A 22,425-nucleotide genomic window follows, 5' to 3' on the forward strand; every position below is an offset into this window, starting at 1 on the left:
CCAAAGGCTCTTCCATGGAGCCTTCTTCCATTGTTCTGCATTCTTTTGAAATCATGAAGACACTGAAAATTACAGTTAAGAAATCTACTTTTTATCATGAGGATTCAAAATTAATTTTGGAATGTGGATGTATCTATATTTCTCTCTATATATGACTTAAACAATCTTAGCCTTATATCTCCACGACATTTGACTAATCATATTGGTTCTCTTTGAAGAACATCCTTAGACAATTTCTATTCAAAGGAAGTTACCATCGGGTTTGTATACATAGACATGAGCAGTCCTGGATGGATGTTGGGAAGAGGAATTTTTTTGTTTTAATCGTATAATTAAATTTAATGCTTTTTTGGTAAGTAGATTTTTATGAATTCTTGTCATTTACGAAGTATGAGTATAATAGAGCTAGGAAAAGGCAGAACTAGAACCCTAGAAATTATTGAAGAAAAATCAAGTCTTACATTTCTCGAGGTTGGCACTGAAAATTGTTTGGAGCATTTCACAGTTTTTGCTTCTGTATGTCAGCAGCTCATTTTAGAAGAGGGTAATTGTAGCATCCACTTCATTTCATTATGCAGACAGGCCACAAAGAAAAATTCCTTGAATTTAACTCCGACTCCTGCAGAACTAACATACTCTGAGAGCACCAGAGAAATCCTCTCAGGAGACAAATAATTTTGTATTTAGATCTGCATTTAGATTACGTTCAGTAACTAATGAAAAGGGTCATTAACTGAAGAAACAAAGATATTGATTAGTTACTTATTTAATCATCACCCTTTGTTGTGTGCACAGAAGATGATTGTTGTCCTGGGGGATGGGGGGAGTTTGCCATCTTATTATGAAAGATAATACATTAATACATTTGTGTGGGGACTAAATTAATGTTCCATGGCAAACTAAGTTTCATATCATTCTTAATTTCTGAATATTCCATTTTGCATCCTAACCTTGCTTTTAATGTAACAAGATGGGAATTTCCTGTATGCACGTATGTACATATAAACATACATAGGCACAAAATAAGGTTGATGATGCTAAGATGTCTTAAAAAACAACCACAGTCATTCTATTTCACTTTCGCACATCTGTTCTTTAAACTGTAAACCAGGTATAACAGATAGTTGCTCTAAACTAATTTGATTATGTAGTACCATGCTGTCAAGCCTGTGCATAAAACGTATGTAACTAAATTAGACAGCTCATTATGATTGTTACTTCTGGAACCCACTGGAGTCTCATTTTCAGGTTTTCTGTTCCTCTTTAAGGAGGTAATTAATTTCCTTCAAAGAAGGTGGTTTGACAAAAATACCATGTAACCAAACCCAAAACAATAGGTGTTTTTACGTATGCCAAATTGCTTTCTTCATTGTGACTATTAAAGGAGAGATCAATAATTAATGATCCAATTACTAGTTTGCAGAGGCTTTTATTGCAGTGTCAAGGTGATGAAAAAACATCTCATGCTGATTTTTTTGCTGCCACTCCAGCTTACTGAATCAGCAGATGCACTGCATGTTTCTAGACTGTTTATGGCATGTGTGCTGCCAGGGATGGATGATACTTTGGATTTACTGCTCTTGTTTCTTGAATCAAATCATCTAAACCATGAAGTGAGCCTATGTTGTGTCTGCTGCAGTTTGGAAACCAGTTTTGAGAAGCTAGGAGGGTGAATTAGTTAAAAATTAGACTTCTTTAGACAATTGGAAAGGCTGTTACTAGTATTCCACATGTGAAATGTTAGATCTGCTTTAAAGAAAAAAAACTGCTATGATTTGTATTGAAATGCTGTATTTCCTTGTTACAAATAGTTTAATCTTAAACTGGTGACGTATACAACAGTAGTTCTAGTTCCCTCTTAATAGGTAGAATTTTTAAATTTGCTTATGGATTTCCATATAACGCAAACTGAGAATTACAGGCAAGAAAATAAGTCATCTTAACTCGTAAGTCATGGTTTGCTATTCAAAATGCCTGCCTGTTCAAGTTCATAATACTGAAGATTTTGTTTTTAAGCTTATTCTAATTTCTGTTCTAAAATTTGTGTTCCCTCATCAGTGATCAAGACATTGAGGGTGAATTTAGAGTTCTTTTCTGTGCCCACTGAGAGCTTGTAATAAATTATTGCGAATACCATGCTCAAAAACATGGACTGGACCTTTTTTTGCCTTACCCTGTCCCTCCATTGTCCTCCATTATGTTATACTTATAGGATAACAGCTATATCTAAGGGTAAAAGTGGAGGATATTTTTTCCTCCCAAACAAAGCCTAGTAACTGAAGAGAAAAAGGCAATTGTGAACTGAAACTTAGATATTGCTTTGCTTATTTTATAAGATTCTTTCACTTCAAAATTTAAAATATTTCTATTATTAAATAATGTATTATTTTTATTTTATTATTCTATTAGATATGCAGTTATATTATTTGTTCATTGGTTATCTCATACTGAAAATCACAAGATGGGTATTTCTTAATGTCACTTTTTGGTAGCGAGATGTCTGTGAGCCTGACTGGAGGTAGTCAAGAGAAAGGAAAAAGATGTGATCAGTGAAACAACTGCTGGTCCCCAATCATAATGGTGGCTGTTAGGCTGCTGATAGAAACTGATTCTAGGTAATGATGTGCCTGTGATAGGAGGCATCTGTGTTACTACTGTCTCCTTTCATTAGGATTATCTCTATGTGACTTTGGGGATAAAAATATAGAAATCTCTTATGAATTATTATATTCATGTTTCTTTAAAGCTAAGCTAAGAAGTTTTTCTTTTCCTTCCTGATATGTTCACTATTTCAGCTTTATGTATGGTTGATTGTTCTCTTGATTAAATGAATACAGCTCTGTCACGAGTACAGCTGACATGCTAAGTTTATGTTCTTGTTCGTGAATTTGACATCATATCTCATAAAGAATCCAACCCCTTGCTGTCTTTCATGGTCTCCTGTTAGCTTCACTTTGTAAATTTGAGGCTTACTTAGTAATTAAGATATACGGATTCAAAGTAGTTTAGGGTTATTTTCTGTAACAATTAGTGTTGACATCAAAGTACTAAAGCTTGAAAGTGAGTACACAATATAAGGGGTTGCATGCATGTTATATATTCATGTTTATGTTTATTATTTGCACTGGCTTCAGCTGTTCTAGTAGCCTTAAATGTATTATTTGAAGAAAACATTGGTATAGACTCCCTGTGAGCAGATGCCCATTTCTAAAAGAAGTTAAAATATGCACCCAGTTAAACACTGCCTCTCAAAGGTAGAGAGCTCATATGTCTGTCCAAAATGGCAAAATAGAAATAGGTTCACATTTAGTATTCAGTGCCTGTGCTGTAAATCCCGTGCCCCTGAGACTTCCAGATGCCAAGCATCCTTGTTGGAGCTACTCTGACAGTTGTTTTGCCAAACTCACAACTTCAGGGTGTAAAAAGAGTGTGTATGTGTGGCAAGCTGAATATAGGGTAAGCCAGCACAAAGTGAACTGCATAAGTAAATGTGTCTACTAATGCTAGATAGAGTTTTCCTGAAACTTATTTCTTACTTATTTTTTCAGTTTAACCAAGCCTTCTTCGGTGCATATAAATAAAATGGTAACGGAAAGAAAAATCTAATGAAAATAGGTCTTGTGAGCACACAAGACCCAAACCTGTTTCTTAAACATTGCAGCTGTTTCTCACAATTTTCATAGTGCTCCAATTATGAACAGTTCTCTTCCAGGGTGCTACAAGGCTCATTTCCAGCTGGCTTGGCAGGTTCTACTGTTACCTTGCTGTTGGCAGCAGGACAGTTGAATTTGCCTGGACTATTTTCAAAGTCTGAGGAAGGAATTTGTTGTGCCTGTGCTGATGAGTTCCCAGTTGTGCAGCAGCTTCAACACATCATAGAACCATCAGATCTTCTGTGTCTGTATGACTGAACGGTGCTTCCTCAGCAGTTGTTTCCCAAGATGACTTATTTTTCTGAGCCAGTGATTTGGGAAACATAGGGGGCTTTCTCACCTTCCAGCCACCAGTTAATTTCTGTGTGCATTATATCCAAGAGCTTGTTAACTTTCAGTTGACTACTCTGCGAAGAGAGGTAGGCTCATTCAGGACACCTAACTAGGCTGTCTACTTTCAGTTGACGGGGATATCATCATAATGTTACAGAGTACTGAGCTGCTGAAACAAGGACCAGATATGGAATTCTTTAATGGTATTAATAAGTGTTATTCTCCCCTGCATTACTAATAGTGCTTGTTTCCTCTTTAAACGGGTCCCTCACTCAGGTATAGGCAAGCTGGTAGTGCTGATACTGGTTCCAAGCCTGAGACCCTGAAGAACTTGCAGTGAAGCTGTCAGTTGGGACTCTTGGGTGGAGGGATGCATGGTAATGACAGATATGCCAAGGAAGATGTGTGAGGTCATCAGGCCATGAACATATATATGGTCTTTGAGGATGTGAAGAAGGAACCAAAAGGGATATCCTGTAAGAACAGAATGGAAACTTAGACCGTTTTGAATAATAATAAAAAAGCAGTAAATTGCTTTTGATTATTTATTTATGATCCAGAACTACTGTCTTTTCTAAGCTTTCCAAAGCATGTTTTCCTTTGTATTCTGCTGAAGGAATTTTCTTTTCCAGACATAGGCTCAAAACTTCCTACAGAGAGAAGAGAAGGAAGAACTGGAAAAGTGAAAATGCCAGAAGTAAGATCAAAAGTGTAATTTAGGGTTAACATCTTCCTAAGACAAAGTCTTAAAGACAGTCACACAGGAGAGAAATCCATAGGATATCAAGCTTCATTAGTTCCAGTGTTCCATGATCTTATTAGAAATGGAGTAGCAGGGAACACACAACAAAGATGTATAAATCTGAGAAACTGGAATATTAATATTAATCAACTGGCATTTTATACCGGGTTCCCGGTATAAAATGTCTAGCAGTTTTCCACGACTTCTTAACGGTACTGGCCCATTTTCTTTGTGGCCCAGAGTGTGAGTTTGTGTACTGGATGACATGGTAGAGGCCATGGTGTGACATATAGGGTCACACTCCAGGTGTCCTATGAGAGTGTAAGTGGTAATCTAGTATGTGCCACTGTGCTGTGACTGGAAGTGTCTCTTCCAGTGGGAGTCTGGTGAGTGTGGACTTCCATTAAGAAATTCTAGTATTGCTTTTTATCTTTTTCTTTTATTTCTTTAGCTCCAGCCCACTGGTTTTAATATGTGGTAGTTTTCTAAAGGAAGTAGGCAATTTATCATACAAATATGTTTGCCATATTGATATGCTTTATTTCAGTTTATTTCAAGAAAAGACCTTTATCAAAATACATTTGACTAATAGGCTAAAGTGTAGTAGAAAGTCTTTCCTGTAGTTTAAATCCTTCCAGCAAAACATACTTAAGGAAATACTTCCAGTATATATTCGTCTATCAACAGTGATGCTAAGTTTCAGCTTCAGAAAGAGAGCCAGAACAAAATAATCATGCTGAAACCTTTCCACTCTATACATTAGATAATCCTTTCTGTCAGGAGTCATATCTGTTCTGTTGAGCAGTATTAGCAGTAGTTGAAAACAAGGCTGCATATTGTTTGAGGGTAAAGAAAAACCAAACAAACAAAACCAAAAAACAAACCACAAAAAAAACCCAAGAGATTTTTAAATTCTTAATGACTGACCAAGGCAGACCAGAGAAGTTTCTTTGATGGCAGTATCTCTAGTCATGCCCTCATGCTCTCCATGTCATCATTTTTGCCACATGACTATGTACTGCTATGTGCTCCCTCCTTCCTAAATACGTTCTCTCACATGCCTTGTGGTCTGGAGCACTCTGCTGTTCTCTTTTATGTTTTTACTTCTTGGCCATAGGAAGTGTTAATGAATGTTCAGCATTAACAAGGGCAGTTACACAAAATCACTCTTAGACCCTTTATCAGACATAGTGGTCCTATAAATCTGCAGATCCATATATCAGAGCTGGGATTCCATCTGACTGAATGTAGACATCCACAAACTAGATATCTACACCCAAGCTAATCATCTTGACTTCTTTTACAGTCACTGAAGAAAAACAGACACTTCTTGAGTACAATTCATGTCAGCCTTAAAGTGGATGTATAAAATAAGTCAGATGAATGGAGCCAAGAATAACTGGCTTAGATGTAGAAATCTAAAAGTACCTGAGATGAATTCTGGATGTCTCTACTTTTCAGGTGAGGGACACTTTCCTACTTATTACAACATCTGCTAGTATTCTAAGCTCCAAATCAGAAGTCTCTGCTGAATTGTGCATAGTGATTTTCTTCTTGGTGCTTATGAGTGTCAAGTTCCTGTGCAGAAGTGTGATTGCACTACTTATCTTTGACTTCTCCTAAGAACTGCAGCATTGAATCTCACAAGAGGGTCAAGGTCTGCTTTCTAGGAGATCTTTTGCATTTATTTATCTAGTTGCCCTGAGACCTCCCAGCCCCTAGCAGTAAGGCTCTTAAGGCCTCTGAGTACAGCTCTTAGCATAGGTATCGTTGATTTGCATAGCCAGGGCTAAGTGCAAACATCAGAGTGTGGTCCACAGCTTCCTTATCACTAATGAAGGTTGATACATTTTTCTCCTGACTCCTGCATTTCTCTGTATTTCACATATTGAAAGTCAAGAGTGTGTTTCATATCCTTTACATAAAAACCAGCATCTCTTGTTTTTTGGTAGGAGCAGATCCTTCAAACATTTTCCTAGGCTGTTCCAAGTCAGAAGCTGAAAAATCCAAAGGAATAATTATTTCTGAACAGGAAATACTGCAATGCATGGTAGGAAGTTTCAAAGCCTACTGTAAGACCAGCAAGAAGCAGCTTCCTTTTGTCATCAGTGCTCAAAATGCATTAGTGACTCTTCTGAAAAAGATTTCTGTGCTTTACATGTGCCAGGCAACTTTGCATTTGTTCCTGCGCTGAATGCTAGCATGTCACTGAAGCATCCAGAGCTGACAAAGCAGTTGTTTAAGCACTCATATAAACACCTCCAGGCAATTCTGGCTGTGTAGCTCCTCTTTGGAGCCACCCACTGTGTGGCAGTCTAGACGGACAGTACACCAAACACAGAAAGGAACCTGCTTAAATGAGAGTTCTTAAATAGCTGTAGTCCACTTCCCACTTCTCTCCAGAGTCATTCTGGTTTAGGGCTTCAGTGGGAGCCTTGCAGTTAAGAGGAGGATCAAGTGACATAGGATTTGTTCTGTTCGCTATAGCTTTATGCTGATAATCAGCTCGGAGGGGGAATATACTCACTCAATTGTAAGGCTAAATCATTTGTAGTTTTGAGTAATGGCACATCACTGGCTTGTGTAGTCAGCATGTAGTATGTTTTCAGCATTCAGTATGTAGTCAGGTAGATTCCACAGCTTGAAGAATTTAAAGTTACATGACCTGTCATTTTTGACAGCAATATTTGAATTGGAGGAAACATGTTTTTGTTTTACTTGGTTCAAAGCAAGATGACGGGTTTTATTTACTAAGGGAAGAACTTTCCAGTTTCGATAGGTCCTGGTTTAGGGTGTGGGTTATCCAGATATCCCGTGTGAAGTTTTTGGGCACCTTAGAGCATTGCAAATGACTCTGCATGTGTAGAATGGCCAGTTAAATTGAGTGTCTTATATCTAAATTGTTTGCAACATAACTGGTTTTGGACTTGATCATGAACTTGGACAACACGTAAGAAAGAGTAGACGTATACTGCATAGCTTAGATTTAAACTACTTAATGCCTTTTAAAAGATAGTTATGTACTGTATTTCTGGGTGGAAAAGCTCTTCTGAGAAGCAAAAAATACATAATCAAACATTAAAATAGAAGGTGAATGCAAACTGACTAGAATTCTTTTAAATATGCACTGTAATTCAACGTTCCCATTGCTATGGGAAGTTCCCATTGCTGCAGGTTCCTGGATAGGCAGAAGAAAAGCTTTTCTTCTGCCTATCTGGTTTTGGCTGAAGAAAATGAGCAAAACATAATAAACATTAGTAAGCTTACAAAGGCTTCAGCTTAACACCATTTAATATGAAAAGGCTAGGTCACTGATGTGATTTTTTTTTTCTCCCAACCTGATTTGTCCATGAAGCTTTCCATATACACCTGGAGCTCATTGACGTTAATAAGAGCAGACCTCACGTTATGTTCTTCCTTGTATCCAGCTGCACTCCTGAACTCTTGAGGCATCTGAATGCTGTTATAATGCCATTAGCTAAGATTGTATCTTGCTTAGTAATACATTAGTTCCTTTTTCCATGAAAGATGGCTTTGATATTACAGATAATATATAATTTATCAACATGGTAACATTTTTTTCCTGAGTCATTTCTGCTGCACACCGTAAATGCACATATTCTCAATAATAAAGCATTTACTGTCGTGGAAGGGAAATACCTGAGACCAGCAAGAGCATTCTCTGGTAGTCAGAATTAAAACTACAATGTCTTTGTTATGGAAAGATTATGGTTTAACAATTTTTCTTGTAAGAACTATGCATCTTACATGTCTTTTAATTTTACAAGGTTTCACAAATCATTTACCCAGTCAAGATTTTAATATTTATAGAACTTCTACTGAAAAATTTATGTCCAGTGATTTTATCAAGTTGTTCATTGTGCCTAAAAAAAGTGTGGGTGTACTAAGCAATACGTGTCTCCCATAGAAATGTAATATGCTACAGGGCTTCCTGGGTATATTTTTATAAGCTTAAATATTTTACTAATAATAGTTTGATTGCATTTAATTAACTTTTATACTATTTAGACCTGTCGTTTAGATGAAAATGCAGTGTTAAGGGCAAAATCTAGATGACCTACAAGGGCTTTATAATTTATAATTTCTATGACAGTTCATTTGAAACATATAGCTACATATTTTAATGGAAAGAAGAATACAGATATGGACAAAACAGTCTTTCAATGGAGTTGTTGCTTATTTTCCTATAATTTTAATTTTAGAATAATTGGTATTTATTGTGAGACACAGCTAAATTAAAAAGAAAGTCAGATTTCTACATCTTGACTGAAAAAGAGAGGGGGAAACAGTAGAGCAAGAAGTGGGAGTGCAATCTAGCAACAGGCTCAATTTTGCACGTGTTCCTTTGTGCAGGTTTAGGTTCAGGGCTTACCATTTGATAAAGAGTAACTGTCACTGCAAAATAACTGGATCTGTTAAAATGTAAGTAATTTCTCTGTGCTAATGCCTCAGGTATGCTGGACTAAATGTGTCTGATCTTGGACACGTATAGTATGTGGATGCAGCATACATGAGTAAGAGCGCTCTTGGTAACCTTTTTAGTAAGCAGAAATCAGTTACACCAGCAGATGAGCCTGGGACCTATGTTTAAACACTTGAACACAGAAAATGGTCCAGAGATCCTGTTAGTCTCCATTACCACTGCTAAGGTGAAGAGTGAAAAAGAATATATGATACACTGTTCAAATGACATGTTAAAAGAAATACTTGGTATTTCTTACTGTATAAAATCAGTCCAGTAGACTTGCCATCCATGACAGCTTGAAGAGTCCCAAGTCCTTTCTGTGATAATTTTGGTATTTTCTTGGATATGTAAGCAAGTAGTTGAGGCTGTGTCAAAATAGTAGTTTAGGGTAGTAGGATCCTCCTGGTGAAAAGATAATGACCATCTGAACGAGTCACAGTTCTTGTAAAAGAAACACAGGCTGATTAATTCAGAGATACAGGTCTGTACAATAAATATCCAAAGTTTGGGTAGAAGAATTAGAAGTCTGTAGGTTCAATTACTTGAAAGTTGTCTGTAAAATTTCTCTAACAAGACTTACCTTAAGAGAATTTTTTTTCCCTGAAAGTAGGCAGAAATTGGAAATTCTATAGTAGGAAAATAACCAGTGTATTTTATTTTTACTGTATAACAGAAAATCTTTAAAATTTTAAGTTATCTATCACTCTCAATAATTTATGACTCTCAGTAACTTAAATAATATGTGATATTGATATCATCACATTATTGTATGCGTTACTGTATGTAGATTACTATTCTGGATAGCTCTATTAAAAAAAAAAAAAAAGGATCCAGAATTTATTTCTCTAACTGAAAGTCAGTGTATATGTTTCAAATGGGGGTGTGCATATGCCTGACTGTTAGAACCCAACACTGCTCAACATTTGCTCTTTTAAACACCTATAGGATCAACTTATGTATGTACAGCACATCTGTACTGTAAAGTACAATTACTGTAAAGCTAATTTAATTTCAGTCTCTGAGTATATGCCTGTATGCACATTTTGTGGACATGCAAGTAGCAAGGGAAGGCTGGACCAGGTTTTGGTGACTAAGTGTATGCACATTTGCAGGGGGAATGTGTGCATGGTCAGTACAGCTCAGGGGCCTCCACTTTTCAATAACTTATCTTCCTATTTTTAAGACGTTGTTCTCTATGTGGACACACAAGTGAAAGTTCAGTTTGATAGGAATCCTTGCTTTTGACAAGCTCATATAAATCTCTATAACTGATATGGGAAAAAGCATGAACAGGAGAGCTGGCAAAGCCATGATGGGTTTCATGAAGTACAGGCAAAGTGTTACGTTCACTGTAGAACAGCAAGGACATAATAGCTGTACTCCTGGATTCCTTTCTTGTGGTTTCTTTTGGATTATAAGTGATAGTTGAGATAGTTGCTGATGACTTTAAAACCTTAAAAAATGCCCAGTAATTAGCAATGGTGGATTCTTAATGCCTAATGTAGATAACTACATTTAAACTTAGTCATTTCAGTGAAAATACACCATTTCTCAGAAATAGTCTGGAATTAGAATCAGCAAGAAAGATCAGTTTTAACTGTTCTGCTTATAAAGCCCATTTTATTTCAGTTCTTTGCTCCTAGAATTAGGTACCAAATTATAGGGAACAAAATTACAACTTTTTAGTCAGACTTCAGTTTTGGGTACAGCAGTTGTATTGATGACACAGGAAATAACTGCTGGAAAAAAACAGTACAGTCTCATTTGCCTTTAGTTCTTGCAGTTAAGGCTCAGACGTCATCATTACTGTAATTATGTGAGTTCTCCTCACTTAAGATCCATTTTAAAATGAGGATTTGTAAAACAGGCAATATGTAGACTGGAATTCCTGCAATCTTCTGGATATCTCTAAATGTCTAAATTTGAGGAGAGCTACTAGGATGATAAAGGGACTGGAGCATCTCCCCTATGAGGAAAGGCTGAGACAGTTGGGCTTGTTCAGCCTGAAGAAAAGAAGACTGAGAGGGGATCTCATCAACGCATACAAATATCTTAAGGGCGGAAGTCAAGAGGACAGAAGCAGTCTGTTTGCAGTGGTGTCCAGCAACAGGACTAGGGGCAATGGGTGCAAACTGAAACATAAGAGGTTTCAGTTGAATATGAGGAAGAACTTCTTTACTCTAAGGGTGACAGAGCACTGGAACAGCCTGCCCAGGGAGGTTGTGGAGTCTCCTTCTCTGGAGATATTCAAAGCCCGCCTGGATGAAGTCCTGTGTAGCATGCTCTAGGTGAGCCTGCTTTAGCAGGGGGGTTGGACTAGATGATCTCCTGAGGTCCCTTCCAACCCTTACGATTCTGTGATTCTGTGATTCTGTGATTCTGTGATTCTGTGATTCTGTGTATTTATGCATTAAAGGCTAGATCTTCATGAGCTCACTGATGATTTCACTCAGTTCCTCTGAAGCAATGTCTTTGGAGACAGAAGTACCTTTTGCAAAATGTTATTAGCTTTCAGAAGAATGATTTCTTTTCCCTTTAGCAGGATAGCCACACTTTTATCTGTAATGTAGTCAAGATGTTAACTGTCATGAGAAAGCGGCTTTGGTGAGAATTTCCCATTTTAAAAGGTTTTCTTCCTTTCAAGAATCAAGAAAAACAGTTAATATGTTTCCGGCAGGCCCATTTATTACTGAGAGAATATGAATGAATTAAAGCTTCAAAATGATTTCCTGAGGTCCCTTACCACTGTTTTTATGAAATCAAAAGATATTTAACATTCCATAATGTTTCTGCAAAATGAAAGGGACTAAGTTCAAAGTGTCTTTTTGAAAATAAAACCTTTGTATTCTCTATATTTCCTTCTTTAAAATGAAAATAAGACTTGATTTTTTTTCCTATATAGCATATAAAAGTCTATATATTAGGAGAAAACAAGTGAAAAAAGATCACATTTCTCATTGTACATAATATCCCTCTGAGAAGACTATATTTTACTTTTCTAAAGCATGTATGAGCTTTTTGTAGCTTGGTTTTATGGGGCTGTATTTTCAGATCTTCTCTGTAAAGTTTTCTAGACAAGCGGTAACCTGTGATTAGACCTGTTAGTTATATTTCATCAACTTATTGATGTAGTTGCAGAGGAATAGGTTGAGCAATGTCAAAGCAGGATCTGAAGTAATGGAAATAGGAAAAATGTTGTTTGTGATCTGTACTAAAAAGAGCAGAGCTACTTGGTTTAGTGTTCTTTTGATCATGAAATTTGATAGAAAAGTCACCAATTTTCCTGCATACAATAGTATCAAAATATTATGTAGCAGGTAATAACAAAATATTTTTCATGTAACGTGCAGTAACAATGGTGGGGGGGAAAAAAAAGAGAGAGAAATGTAATAATGCAAAATGTGTGGGCATAATTTACAATTTAAAGTACCTGCATAAAAGACAATGTTTTATTAAAGTACATGAGTCATTCTCTAGTTCTATGGACAGCAGCATTAATTTAGACCTTTTCTTTAAAACTGTTTTTTAAACCTTTCTTCTCACCATGTGTCTGCCACACAGGTTGAATTCTGATTCTATAAAATATATATATAGTCAAAACCCTATACATTTATTCCCAGTTATGAGGTACCTGTACTTACTAGAATTCTCCTTGATATTTAATTAATTATTTTGTTTAATTATTTATTTTAATTTCAAGCAAAGTTAATATGATTTTTTTTATAAAAATATGTTTTTATTTTTCTTATTAATCTATCATATTTGACAGCTCATTTAACCTTCCTTCAAACATCATCTAAGGTACAGCTGAATATAGAGTGCCGTTGTTTTAAGTATTTTATTGACGTGATTATAAGAAATACTACTTCGTGTTACAAAAGCAAAGAAATACATTCCTTAGGAAAAAACTGTTTCTTTAGATTATGATGAAAACTCATTTCATGTTCAAATGCTTTCCTTTCTGAAAATTCTGTTAGTAATAAAACACATTTAGCCTCTTCATTTAATTTACTGTAAGTAATTTTATAGGAAGAGTTAAAAACTCTGATGCAGTGATGCTTTACACCATACATAATTTTATGCACAAGTAGACACACACAGACATACTTCCTTCCTCGCTGTATTTCTTATTCCACGTACTCTGTTGCTGGAGCCTTAACTTTTCCTTGGAAGCACTTTGCTAGCAGAGGTTGTGAATCACAATAGGATAATCAGACGTTTTTACAATTTTACTGTATCTTTGTCTGTCCTTTCTTTCACCTTCCCTTTACTGCACTATCTTGTCTGTCTGATTCTCGCAGGAGACATGGATTACAACTGGTTGGACCATACGTCTTGGCATAGCAGTGAGGCATCCCCAATGTCTTTGGTGAGACATGTGGAGCCTTACCATTTAGTTTCCTTTATCATTTCACATTTTCTTTGTTTTATTTACACTTTTGCATGTTTTCTTTTTTGTATCCTTTTTTTTTTTTTTTTTTTATTCCCACACCTATAGGGGACAGTCAAAGGGGAAAAAGAAAAACTAGTGAGCAGGCAGTTTTGTCGGATTCTAACACCTTATCCGAGAGGCAAAAGAAAATGGTGTGCTTTGGTGGCCACTCTTTGGAAGAGGACTTGGAATGGTTTGAGCCTCAGATAAAAGACTCTGGGGTAGATACGTGTAGTAGCACAACTCTAAACGAGGAACATAGCCATAGCGAGAAGGTACTGAGATTATGGAGCCTGCATTTTAACCTGCTCATTTGGTCTTTGTTTGCTCTCTGTCACTCATTAAAATAGTGCATAAAATAAAAGATAGGGTGTTTCTAGAGACAATGTAGCATTTCTAAAGGTGCAGAAAAGAAAAACAAATGAAAAATCTCTGCATGCTTGCAGCTTTTACTGTTTGGCAGCCTAAGAAAAAAATTGAGAGGCATAAAGGAATGTTGTTCTTATGGTTGCATAATAGAATATCATGGTATTACCTTCAAGTATAAAGTAATTAACAATAAGGATTCTACTGATTGGCTTATTTGATTTACTGTGTTCAAACTCCTGGGGCTGAAATTAAATTAATAGTTTAAACCCCAGGTGAAAAAGGGAGAAAATTGGGTCTCTCTGCACAGAAAAGTTGTTTTTCTTTTTTCCCTTTCACTGTCATGGTGGTTCTTTTGTTTTGTTGCCATGCCATTTTCATGCAGTATTGTGCAGAATTAAAGGCTTTGCCATCTGCTTTGGTATTTTTTATTTTTGCTTTCTGTTTGGTGGAGATTATGATAAATCTTTTTAGAGTTATTAGTTGTAATGGGAGCAGATTTGTCTGTGCCTGCTAATTTTGCATGAAATAGAGCATGAAACAGTGTTTATCTGTGAAAAAGTGCTATGATTACACAAAATAAAATGTTAAAATTTTATTAATTATGCCAATGTACAGGTATAACTGTGCCCATGTATAGTAATGGAATAATAACGTTCACTGTAACTATGCTTCATACGTGAAGTAATTATTCCAAGAAAGAAACAATACATTTAAATAGCATAATGACTATACCTTTTAATGTGTTCTCTAATTTTTAATGTAGTACTAGTGAGAGAAAGTAAAACACTGAAAAAGTTTGTCAGTCTTGGAGAAAACTGACATGTTTGGAATAGTGGAAAAGGAAAAAATGTCTTACAACAAATTTCTGGTTTGAGTTAAACTTCTTTTTCAGTATTACTTTTATACTAGACCTCTACAGTTGTTTTTGTCAGTACTCGGATGTGATTGTCATTGTGTGTAGACAACTATGTATAGTTGTTTGTATCTGTCTAATCATCAAGATGCAAAGATTGTTCTAGATATCTACAAATTTTATTTAGTAAAATAAATAATGTTATTAAGTATTAGAAATACATTGTGGTGGACTATATGTCCAAATAAATCTTTTCTAGCACAGTTTTCTGTCATTCTATTACATTAAATATTAGTGTCATCATAATACTTTCATGGCATTTTTAAAATCTATTAGGAAATGAAAAGTATTGCTGAAATATTTTCCTTTAAAATCCTATTCACTGTATTTTCCATTAACACCATATGATAGCATCCGGTAACTTGGCAACCCTCCAAAGATGGAGACCGTCTCATTGGTCGGATTTTGTTAAATAAACGACTAAAAGATGGAAGTGTGCCTAGAGACTCGGGAGCAATGCTTGGACTAAAGGTTGGTAATGAATAGTTTTGGAACTCACAAGTCCCTCAGTTAAACTAGCTACCTTTATCAAGTACTCTCATATTATATAGTGTATGTATACTGATATCTATAACGTCTTATCATTTTCAAAATTATAATACAGAAACATTTTGTGTTCAGTTACCAAGAGTAATTTTACAGGGTCCATGAGAGGCTCAAAAAATTGTTTTTTTCAGAAAGACTAGACATGTTTTCACAAGTTTGCTGAGAATGTCTGCTCTGCAAGGTACTAATTGCATCCTTGCTGGGCAAGCCTAGCCCTGCCCACTTTCTTCAGCATTGAGCATTGCACCATGGTATAACTTCTGATCCCCAAAAGAGGGGAGAAAGGTGAAAAATAAATTCTCTCTTTTGAAGATCTGGGGGACATCTGGAAGTTAATGACACTTCAATCCAGAGCAGAGTCTGCTAATGGAAGAACCTCTTTCTGGATTTTTTTTTCCCCTCTGACTGTTTGATTCCCTACATTTTAAATACACAAGACAGAGAATTATTTAGTATTTATAGTATAATATCACAAAGTAATGTGTTTGCATCTTTTCTTGATGCAGTACTCTTCGAACGTATTAGGAAGCTATTGCTAGCTCATTTCTTGATCTCATTTTTGTGTAATATTTTTATATGCAGTTCCAGAAATACCAGTACAAGAATGAGAATGAACTGCACACAGTAAAACAAACAAGCATGTATTTATTTTGAATCAACATCTTTCTTGTGAGAAATCATTAAGAAGTTTGATTAATTCTCCATTCTCTATTTAGCATGATGCTGGCTTCACTTTGAGTACACAGATTAGGTTATAGTCATACACTGTAAATAGGGATTAAATCAATGTATTTACTTATAAATATGCTAATAAGTTTTGAAAATTTTTGCATTTTTTTATTTAATCGACAAATGATTGTATTTTGAAGTCGGTGGAGAAAGCAGTTGAGCATCACTTTAGGGATGTGTGATTTTTGTCTTAATGTCAGAAAATGTAAGAGGAGACAGTGCCAGACTAAAGCTTTTTTTTTTTTTTTAAACTACGTTTAAAATTCTAAAATCTTCTGTTATAAAGATGAACTCTTCACTGAGATTCATTAATAGTTGAGATTCAAGAGTAAGTGGTTTTTAATCTCAATAGATATTTGAAAAGTGTGACTTTCAGCAGTTATTCCTTATTTTTTATATTATATTTACATTATTGAAAGTAACCTAAGCTGGATTTAGTTTTACAAATTTTAAATCCCACTATGAAGAGTTTTAAGAAACCTTATGAATTTGAAGATTATGCAGTTATAACCAACTCTGATATTTGATCCTGATTCTAATAAGGTCAAACCTGTTGAAGCTTCCTGTAGAGAAATCTTCAGTATGCCAAGTATTTTCATCTGATTTGCCCAGCCAGATTGGATTTGATTAATTGATAGAGACGTTTGGCGCTCAGTGTGAACATCCTGAGTTTTGTTACATCGATATATCTGTTTTCAGTTAAAAAGTATTGAAGTAAGCAGTCTAATGACAAATACCTTACCTTTTTTGGGGTGGTAATTTATAATAGAGTGAAATGCCATACATATATTTGCTAAAGTTTAAAAGCTTTAGCATTCTGTATTTGCATTGTGTTTAAATTACACAAATAGCCAGAATAGGTACAAATGTAACCTGCCATAGCCAAAATTCTGTGGTGTTTTTTTGACTTGTATCTGTCTTACCTGGACTACCTGTAAGCCAAGGAAATAATTGAATTATTCTTTCTGTTGCCAGAACATTTAAGTCTTTTTAAAGTGATTTTCATTATATGAAAATACTTCCTCTTTAAAACAGGTAGTAGGAGGAAAGATGACTGAATCAGGTCGACTCTGCGCATTTATCACCAAAGTTAAAAAAGGAAGCTTAGCTGATACAGTGGGGCATCTTAGACCAGGTATGTATCTACTCTAGATCTGTACTGCTGAGTTGCTTCTCTAGAGGTGATAACAAGCGAGTGAGTTTAATTAGATGTGAAATTATGTTAAGTAGGTGCGATGAAGTAATGTAGAATTCAACCTGACATTCAGTTACTGTACTACTGACATTAGTGCTTTTGTGAAATTTATAAATGCTTGTTGTTAAAATAATATTTTAACATTTTTATTCGCATTTTTGTACTCAAAACAATATTCCACTGACGTTCTGCCCAGTCATTTTGTGGTCTATATCTTATTTAGAGCAAGCCAAGGTATTACAAATGTGCCAACAGAACCAGCTCGGCTTAGAAACTGCTTCCATCCCCACATGCAAACCACGGATTGCTAGATTGGAGAATGTGCAAGAAATATAAACTCTTAACATAAGAACTATCTGAACCTTAAGCACTAAACTTGTAGAGGTCAATGGATCTTCAAAATAGTAAATTGATGAGAGATGCTCTTTTAAAAATCTGCATTTTCTGAAGAGCATGTTACGGTTTCTTTTAATCCACAGCTCCCAAAGCGAGTAAGAGCTGTATGTAATTCAATAGGGGTCCTACTGATGATATTATTGTTTCACTGAACTTTACATATTTGAAGCAGAGCTGTAGAAAACCTTTAATACTCATGATGTTCTTGTATCAAGGACTCTAAACTTGTTCTATAACTCAGATTTCACAATTTAGAAAACTGACAGTAGAAGGGCTTAAATTGTCATTGTAAGTACAGTTCACAGTAGACATCCTAAGCATAGTGTTATTACTGAAATTATAGGTGATGAAGTACTAGAATGGAATGGAAGGCTACTACAAGGAGCCACCTTTGAGGAGGTGTATAACATCATTTTAGAATCCAAACCTGAGCCACAAGTGGAGCTTGTAGTTTCAAGACCAATAGGGTAAGTAATTTCTTTTTTTTTTTTTGTATTAAATATGATTAATATGTTGCTAAATTTCACTTCCAGGGGAGAACATATCGAACAGAATCATAAATATTGTAAACAGTATGCAAAATCCTGTAAACCAAAAGCATAGCTAGAATCACAGATCGTGCCAGGAAGTAGAAAGAGCTGGTGTGAAATCCTGTATTCTCTGAGAAAGTCCCAGGCATTATCTGCTAACATGGTCAAAAATAGGTTCCCTTCTGTGGTTGTTTAGTTGGTGATCCAGCCTACATTGGTCCTGAAACTGTGGTTATACTCTTTATTGTATTGTTGCAATTCTTGATTAATAACTTGATTCTTGATTTTTATTTCTCCATTCCCATTTTTATATAATATATAAAATTATATATTAGTATTTGGTCTATGCACTGATGATGAACTCTGTTTACTGAGAATCTGCAATGTAGAATTTTGCCCAAAATACAGCATGCTAATGACATAATCAGTATGCTTTGGAAAGTCCCTAATCCACATTCTCATCATCTTAATCTATGAAATCTATTAAATTATTGCTTGTTATCTAATACAGAACATATCTGAACGAATAGGTAGCACTAGTCCTTGTCTAAACTGTATGGCACTTTTTCTTTCGTGCTTTACATTGCCCAGTTTGCTTAACTTACAGAGCTACCTCTCAATGTCTAAACTTAAATTTTTCTTGCATAGCAATAGGACATTTCTAGATGCTTTGTTATATTAGACTGAATACTTCTCCTTCTTCATCTTTTCTTTTTTCTTCCAAGTTCTTACAGCCTACAGTCACATCCATCCTTTTTTTACTTCTCCATTGGAAGTTCCATAGCTGATCACACCAGGGCTGTGAAGAGAGGGTGCTTATCACTGAATTTGAAGATGCTTACAGTTGTTAAGAATTTTCTCTTTTCCCCCACAGAATTTATTATGATGTATGTGATACAACTGGACAGGGTGCTAGGTAATCTCATCTGCACTCTTTTCCACATGAGGTTGGACCAGACGGTCTTTCAAGATCCTTTCCAACCTGAGCTGTTTATATATGATAGAATATATGTATATGATTCTATAATTACAATTAATTATAATTAATTATAATTAATAAGTATGTTTATCCCTTTATTTTGTATCAGATGCATGCAATTATCTTACTTTCATATGAGAAAGCATGGGTAACACAAATAAAAATTAAGAAGTCCCCAAAAAATCTAGAATCATATAATCTGAGGGTGGAATTTCATTGAGGATAATTTGTTACGGGTTCAGCTATAATAGGAACTTAATGTATAGGAACTTAATTTGGTTTGACAATTTTAAACGAACTTGATGATAATAAAAACTGCTTTATCTTGTCAGTGAGATGAGAGGTTGTCTCCTACATACATATTGAATTGGAACCCCTTTAGGGTAAAGGCTGTATCATCTGTCTTATCCTTAAAAACCTTTGCATGACTTGGGAGTTGCAGGTATAATAGTAATGTTAAGGGACAGACTACATTGCTAGAAGAATATTGCCTTAGAAAAGGAGGTTTCAAATTCATCTCATAGTTTCTTTCAAACAGAATTTTATAGCAAAAGTTTCAAGGAACTGCTCACATCTTGAAAAGATTCCATTTTTTTTCTCTTTCTGCATTCTCTTCATTGTGCAAAACCTCCTGTATTCTTTCCTGTGCTTTCGTATTTGTTGTCTGTTATTTACCTTCCCTATCATCTTGTCTTCTGTTATGTTACCATCTGCTCCACTTGCTGTCGCTAGAGCTGCTCATCTATAAATCTTTAAAGTAAGCGATGTGGGCTCTCAAGATGCCTTCTTCAGTATTAACTGCTTGCCATGTAGTCTGAAGAACCAAGCCAGACCAACAAGCAAAAAATTGTTCTGTGTACTTGATTCCCAGTGTCTTTTTGCAGTATATGTAAAAGAGGGTTTTCACCTCCAAAACTCCAGTTACTAATCTAAATGGGTTTATCACTAAAGTCCCAGTGATGAATACTTTCTGCAGGTTGATAAGGTTTTAGATTCTGGTTAGATGTATGTAACTCTTTGGATTTTGTTATTAGCAACGTAACTTCAGAAATGTTTTTCATGAGATTTGAGCTGATGAACTACAAAAATCCTATCTTCTCAGTTCAGGACGTTTCTTGTCATAGTCAAATAGACCATAGAAATTTGTATCTTATGCTTGTCTAAGGAAACATAACACTATAGGTCTGTGTTCTGCCCCAGAGAATAAAGTTTCAATGTATTTAAAATCATTAAAAGTTCAGATTTACCAGATGTCTGAAGTGATAATTATTTTTATTAGAATAATTGATACCTACTTGAAGGATTTCACTTTTGTATTGAGGTATATATCCTATTACTTATACAGTGTCTTTTGGTGGTCTTAGGGCAATGCACTAACTCATGCCAGAAATCTTCAGACAGTCACTAGCAATTAACTTGGGAAAGAGAACCTACTGTCATATGCTGATATGCTGAATACAACACCAAATTCCAGTAAACATGATTGTTAGTTCTCCATTTTATTATGGGCTGACTCCTATGAAAACTGAGGATGGCAAGCTAAGCTGATACAGGAAGATAAAATAGAAAACTCCTTAAAAAAAAAAAATCATACCATTTTGGCATGTGATTTATCCCTTTTTCTATCTTAAAAATTGATGGCCAAGTTGCTATTCTATGTGAGCTGGCTGTCTCTCATATGCAAGAGCTTATCTGTTTTCTGCTTTCTAATTCTCAGAAATAGTTATTTTAAAAAGCATGCCATTTTCATAGTTACTAGTGTTTTGGATTTGGAAGGAATGATGCACTGTGTTTTATTAATTATTCTATACAATCTGCTTGCAATGGAACATATCTTAAAAAGTAAAGAGATGCCTAAAAGTACTTTTGCGTCTCCTACATATGTTTATCTCAGTGAGAGTTCCTTGTAAGAAATACCAGTCACACTACTGTGAAATACTGGATCTGTATGCTTTAGGAACATAAATGATAGTGTTCAAAGCTTTCAAGTTTATTGTTTTAGCTATCTATAGAAAATTCATATACAATCTGTTGACAACGATACATGTTTCTGAGGTTTTCTTCTCAAACTCCTATGAGAGAAATACTTTTTTAAAATTAAGGGTTATGTTCAGGAGTGTATTTCTGACTAAAGTAATAGGTGACTATTGTGTCCTTTTATACATTCTACAGATATCAAATATGCAAACTTAAATATTTTACTTCTACAGTAGCCCCTGTAAGTTTCTGGCAAGTTTTGCTTACTAACAACAGAGACTGTGATTTTTTTTCTTGCCTACAGTGGGCAGTTATATTGCTTGCATGCCTTCTGATTAATTTGAATTATTGAGTATTGTACATCAGTTCCCTTGGAAAAATTCCTCAATCTGCTTAGTAAAGCTTTCTAGCGAGTCTCGAAAAATGTTTGGAAACTGTATACCAAAAAGGAACTAGATACGTTTTATTTATGTATAGTACAGTCTCTTATTTTCATTTTATGAGACAGTAGATATCACTGAAAGCATTTTTAACTTTCCCTTCCTTTTTACATACCTTTGTAGTGGGTTGACCTTGGCTGGCCACCAGCTGCCCACCCAGCTGCTCTCTCCCTCCCTCTCCTCAGCAGAACAGGGGGGCAAAATGAGATGGAAAAGCTCATGGGTCAAGATAAGGACGGGGAGATCACTCAGCAATTACCATTGTGGGCAAAACAGACTTGACTTGGGGAAAATTAATTTAATTTATTAGGAATTTATAACAGAATAGGTTAGTGAGATGTAAAACCAAAACTAAACCCACCTTCCCCTCACCTCCCTTCTTCCCAGGCTCAACCTCACTCCTTTGTTCCTGACTCTTCTGCCTCCCTCCTGACAAGCAGCACAGGGGGGTGGAGAATGAGGGTTGTGGTCAGTCCTCCTCCCCCTCCTTCTCTGACCCTGGTGTCTGCAGGGATGCTTGTCCCATGGGTTTTTTTGTTTTGTTTTTTTTTCTCACTCTTCTCTTTCACAGCTGCTGCACAGCTTTTTTTATCCTTTCTTAAATATGTTATCACAGAGGCATCACCATCTTGGCTGATGGGCTCAGCTGTGCCCTGTGGTGGGTCCGCTGGAACCGGCTGTGTCCCTTGCGGGGGGGCCCCCGCC

The 22,425-nt window shown here is 35.7% G+C and overlaps 1 protein-coding gene across 15 annotated transcripts in view; it reads left to right on the forward strand.

The window, feature by feature from the left end:
* RIMS2 (regulating synaptic membrane exocytosis 2) overlaps nucleotides 1–22,425 on the forward strand; it is a 345,182-nt gene that overhangs the window by 95,319 nt on the left and 227,438 nt on the right. For 13 of the 15 annotated variants that reach the window (XM_009638379.2, XM_035893825.1, XM_035893829.1 and 10 more), the window contains exons 3-6: nucleotides 13,516–13,583; nucleotides 15,280–15,399; nucleotides 17,239–17,338; nucleotides 18,138–18,261. In XM_009638379.2, the coding sequence (XP_009636674.1) occupies nucleotides 13,516–13,583; nucleotides 15,280–15,399; nucleotides 17,239–17,338; nucleotides 18,138–18,261 (412 nt within the window). Of the gene's footprint in view, nucleotides 1–13,515; nucleotides 13,584–13,712; nucleotides 13,922–15,279; nucleotides 15,400–17,238; nucleotides 17,339–18,137; nucleotides 18,262–22,425 lie in introns of all 15 variants that reach the window. The other 2 variants (XM_035893823.1, XM_009638381.2) reach the window with 1 other exon arrangement.

The sequence above is a fragment of the Egretta garzetta genome, unplaced genomic scaffold (genome assembly GCF_000687185.1).
Source record: "Egretta garzetta isolate BGI_Z169 unplaced genomic scaffold, ASM68718v1 scaffold154, whole genome shotgun sequence".
Classification (NCBI taxonomy): domain Eukaryota; kingdom Metazoa; phylum Chordata; class Aves; order Pelecaniformes; family Ardeidae; genus Egretta; species Egretta garzetta.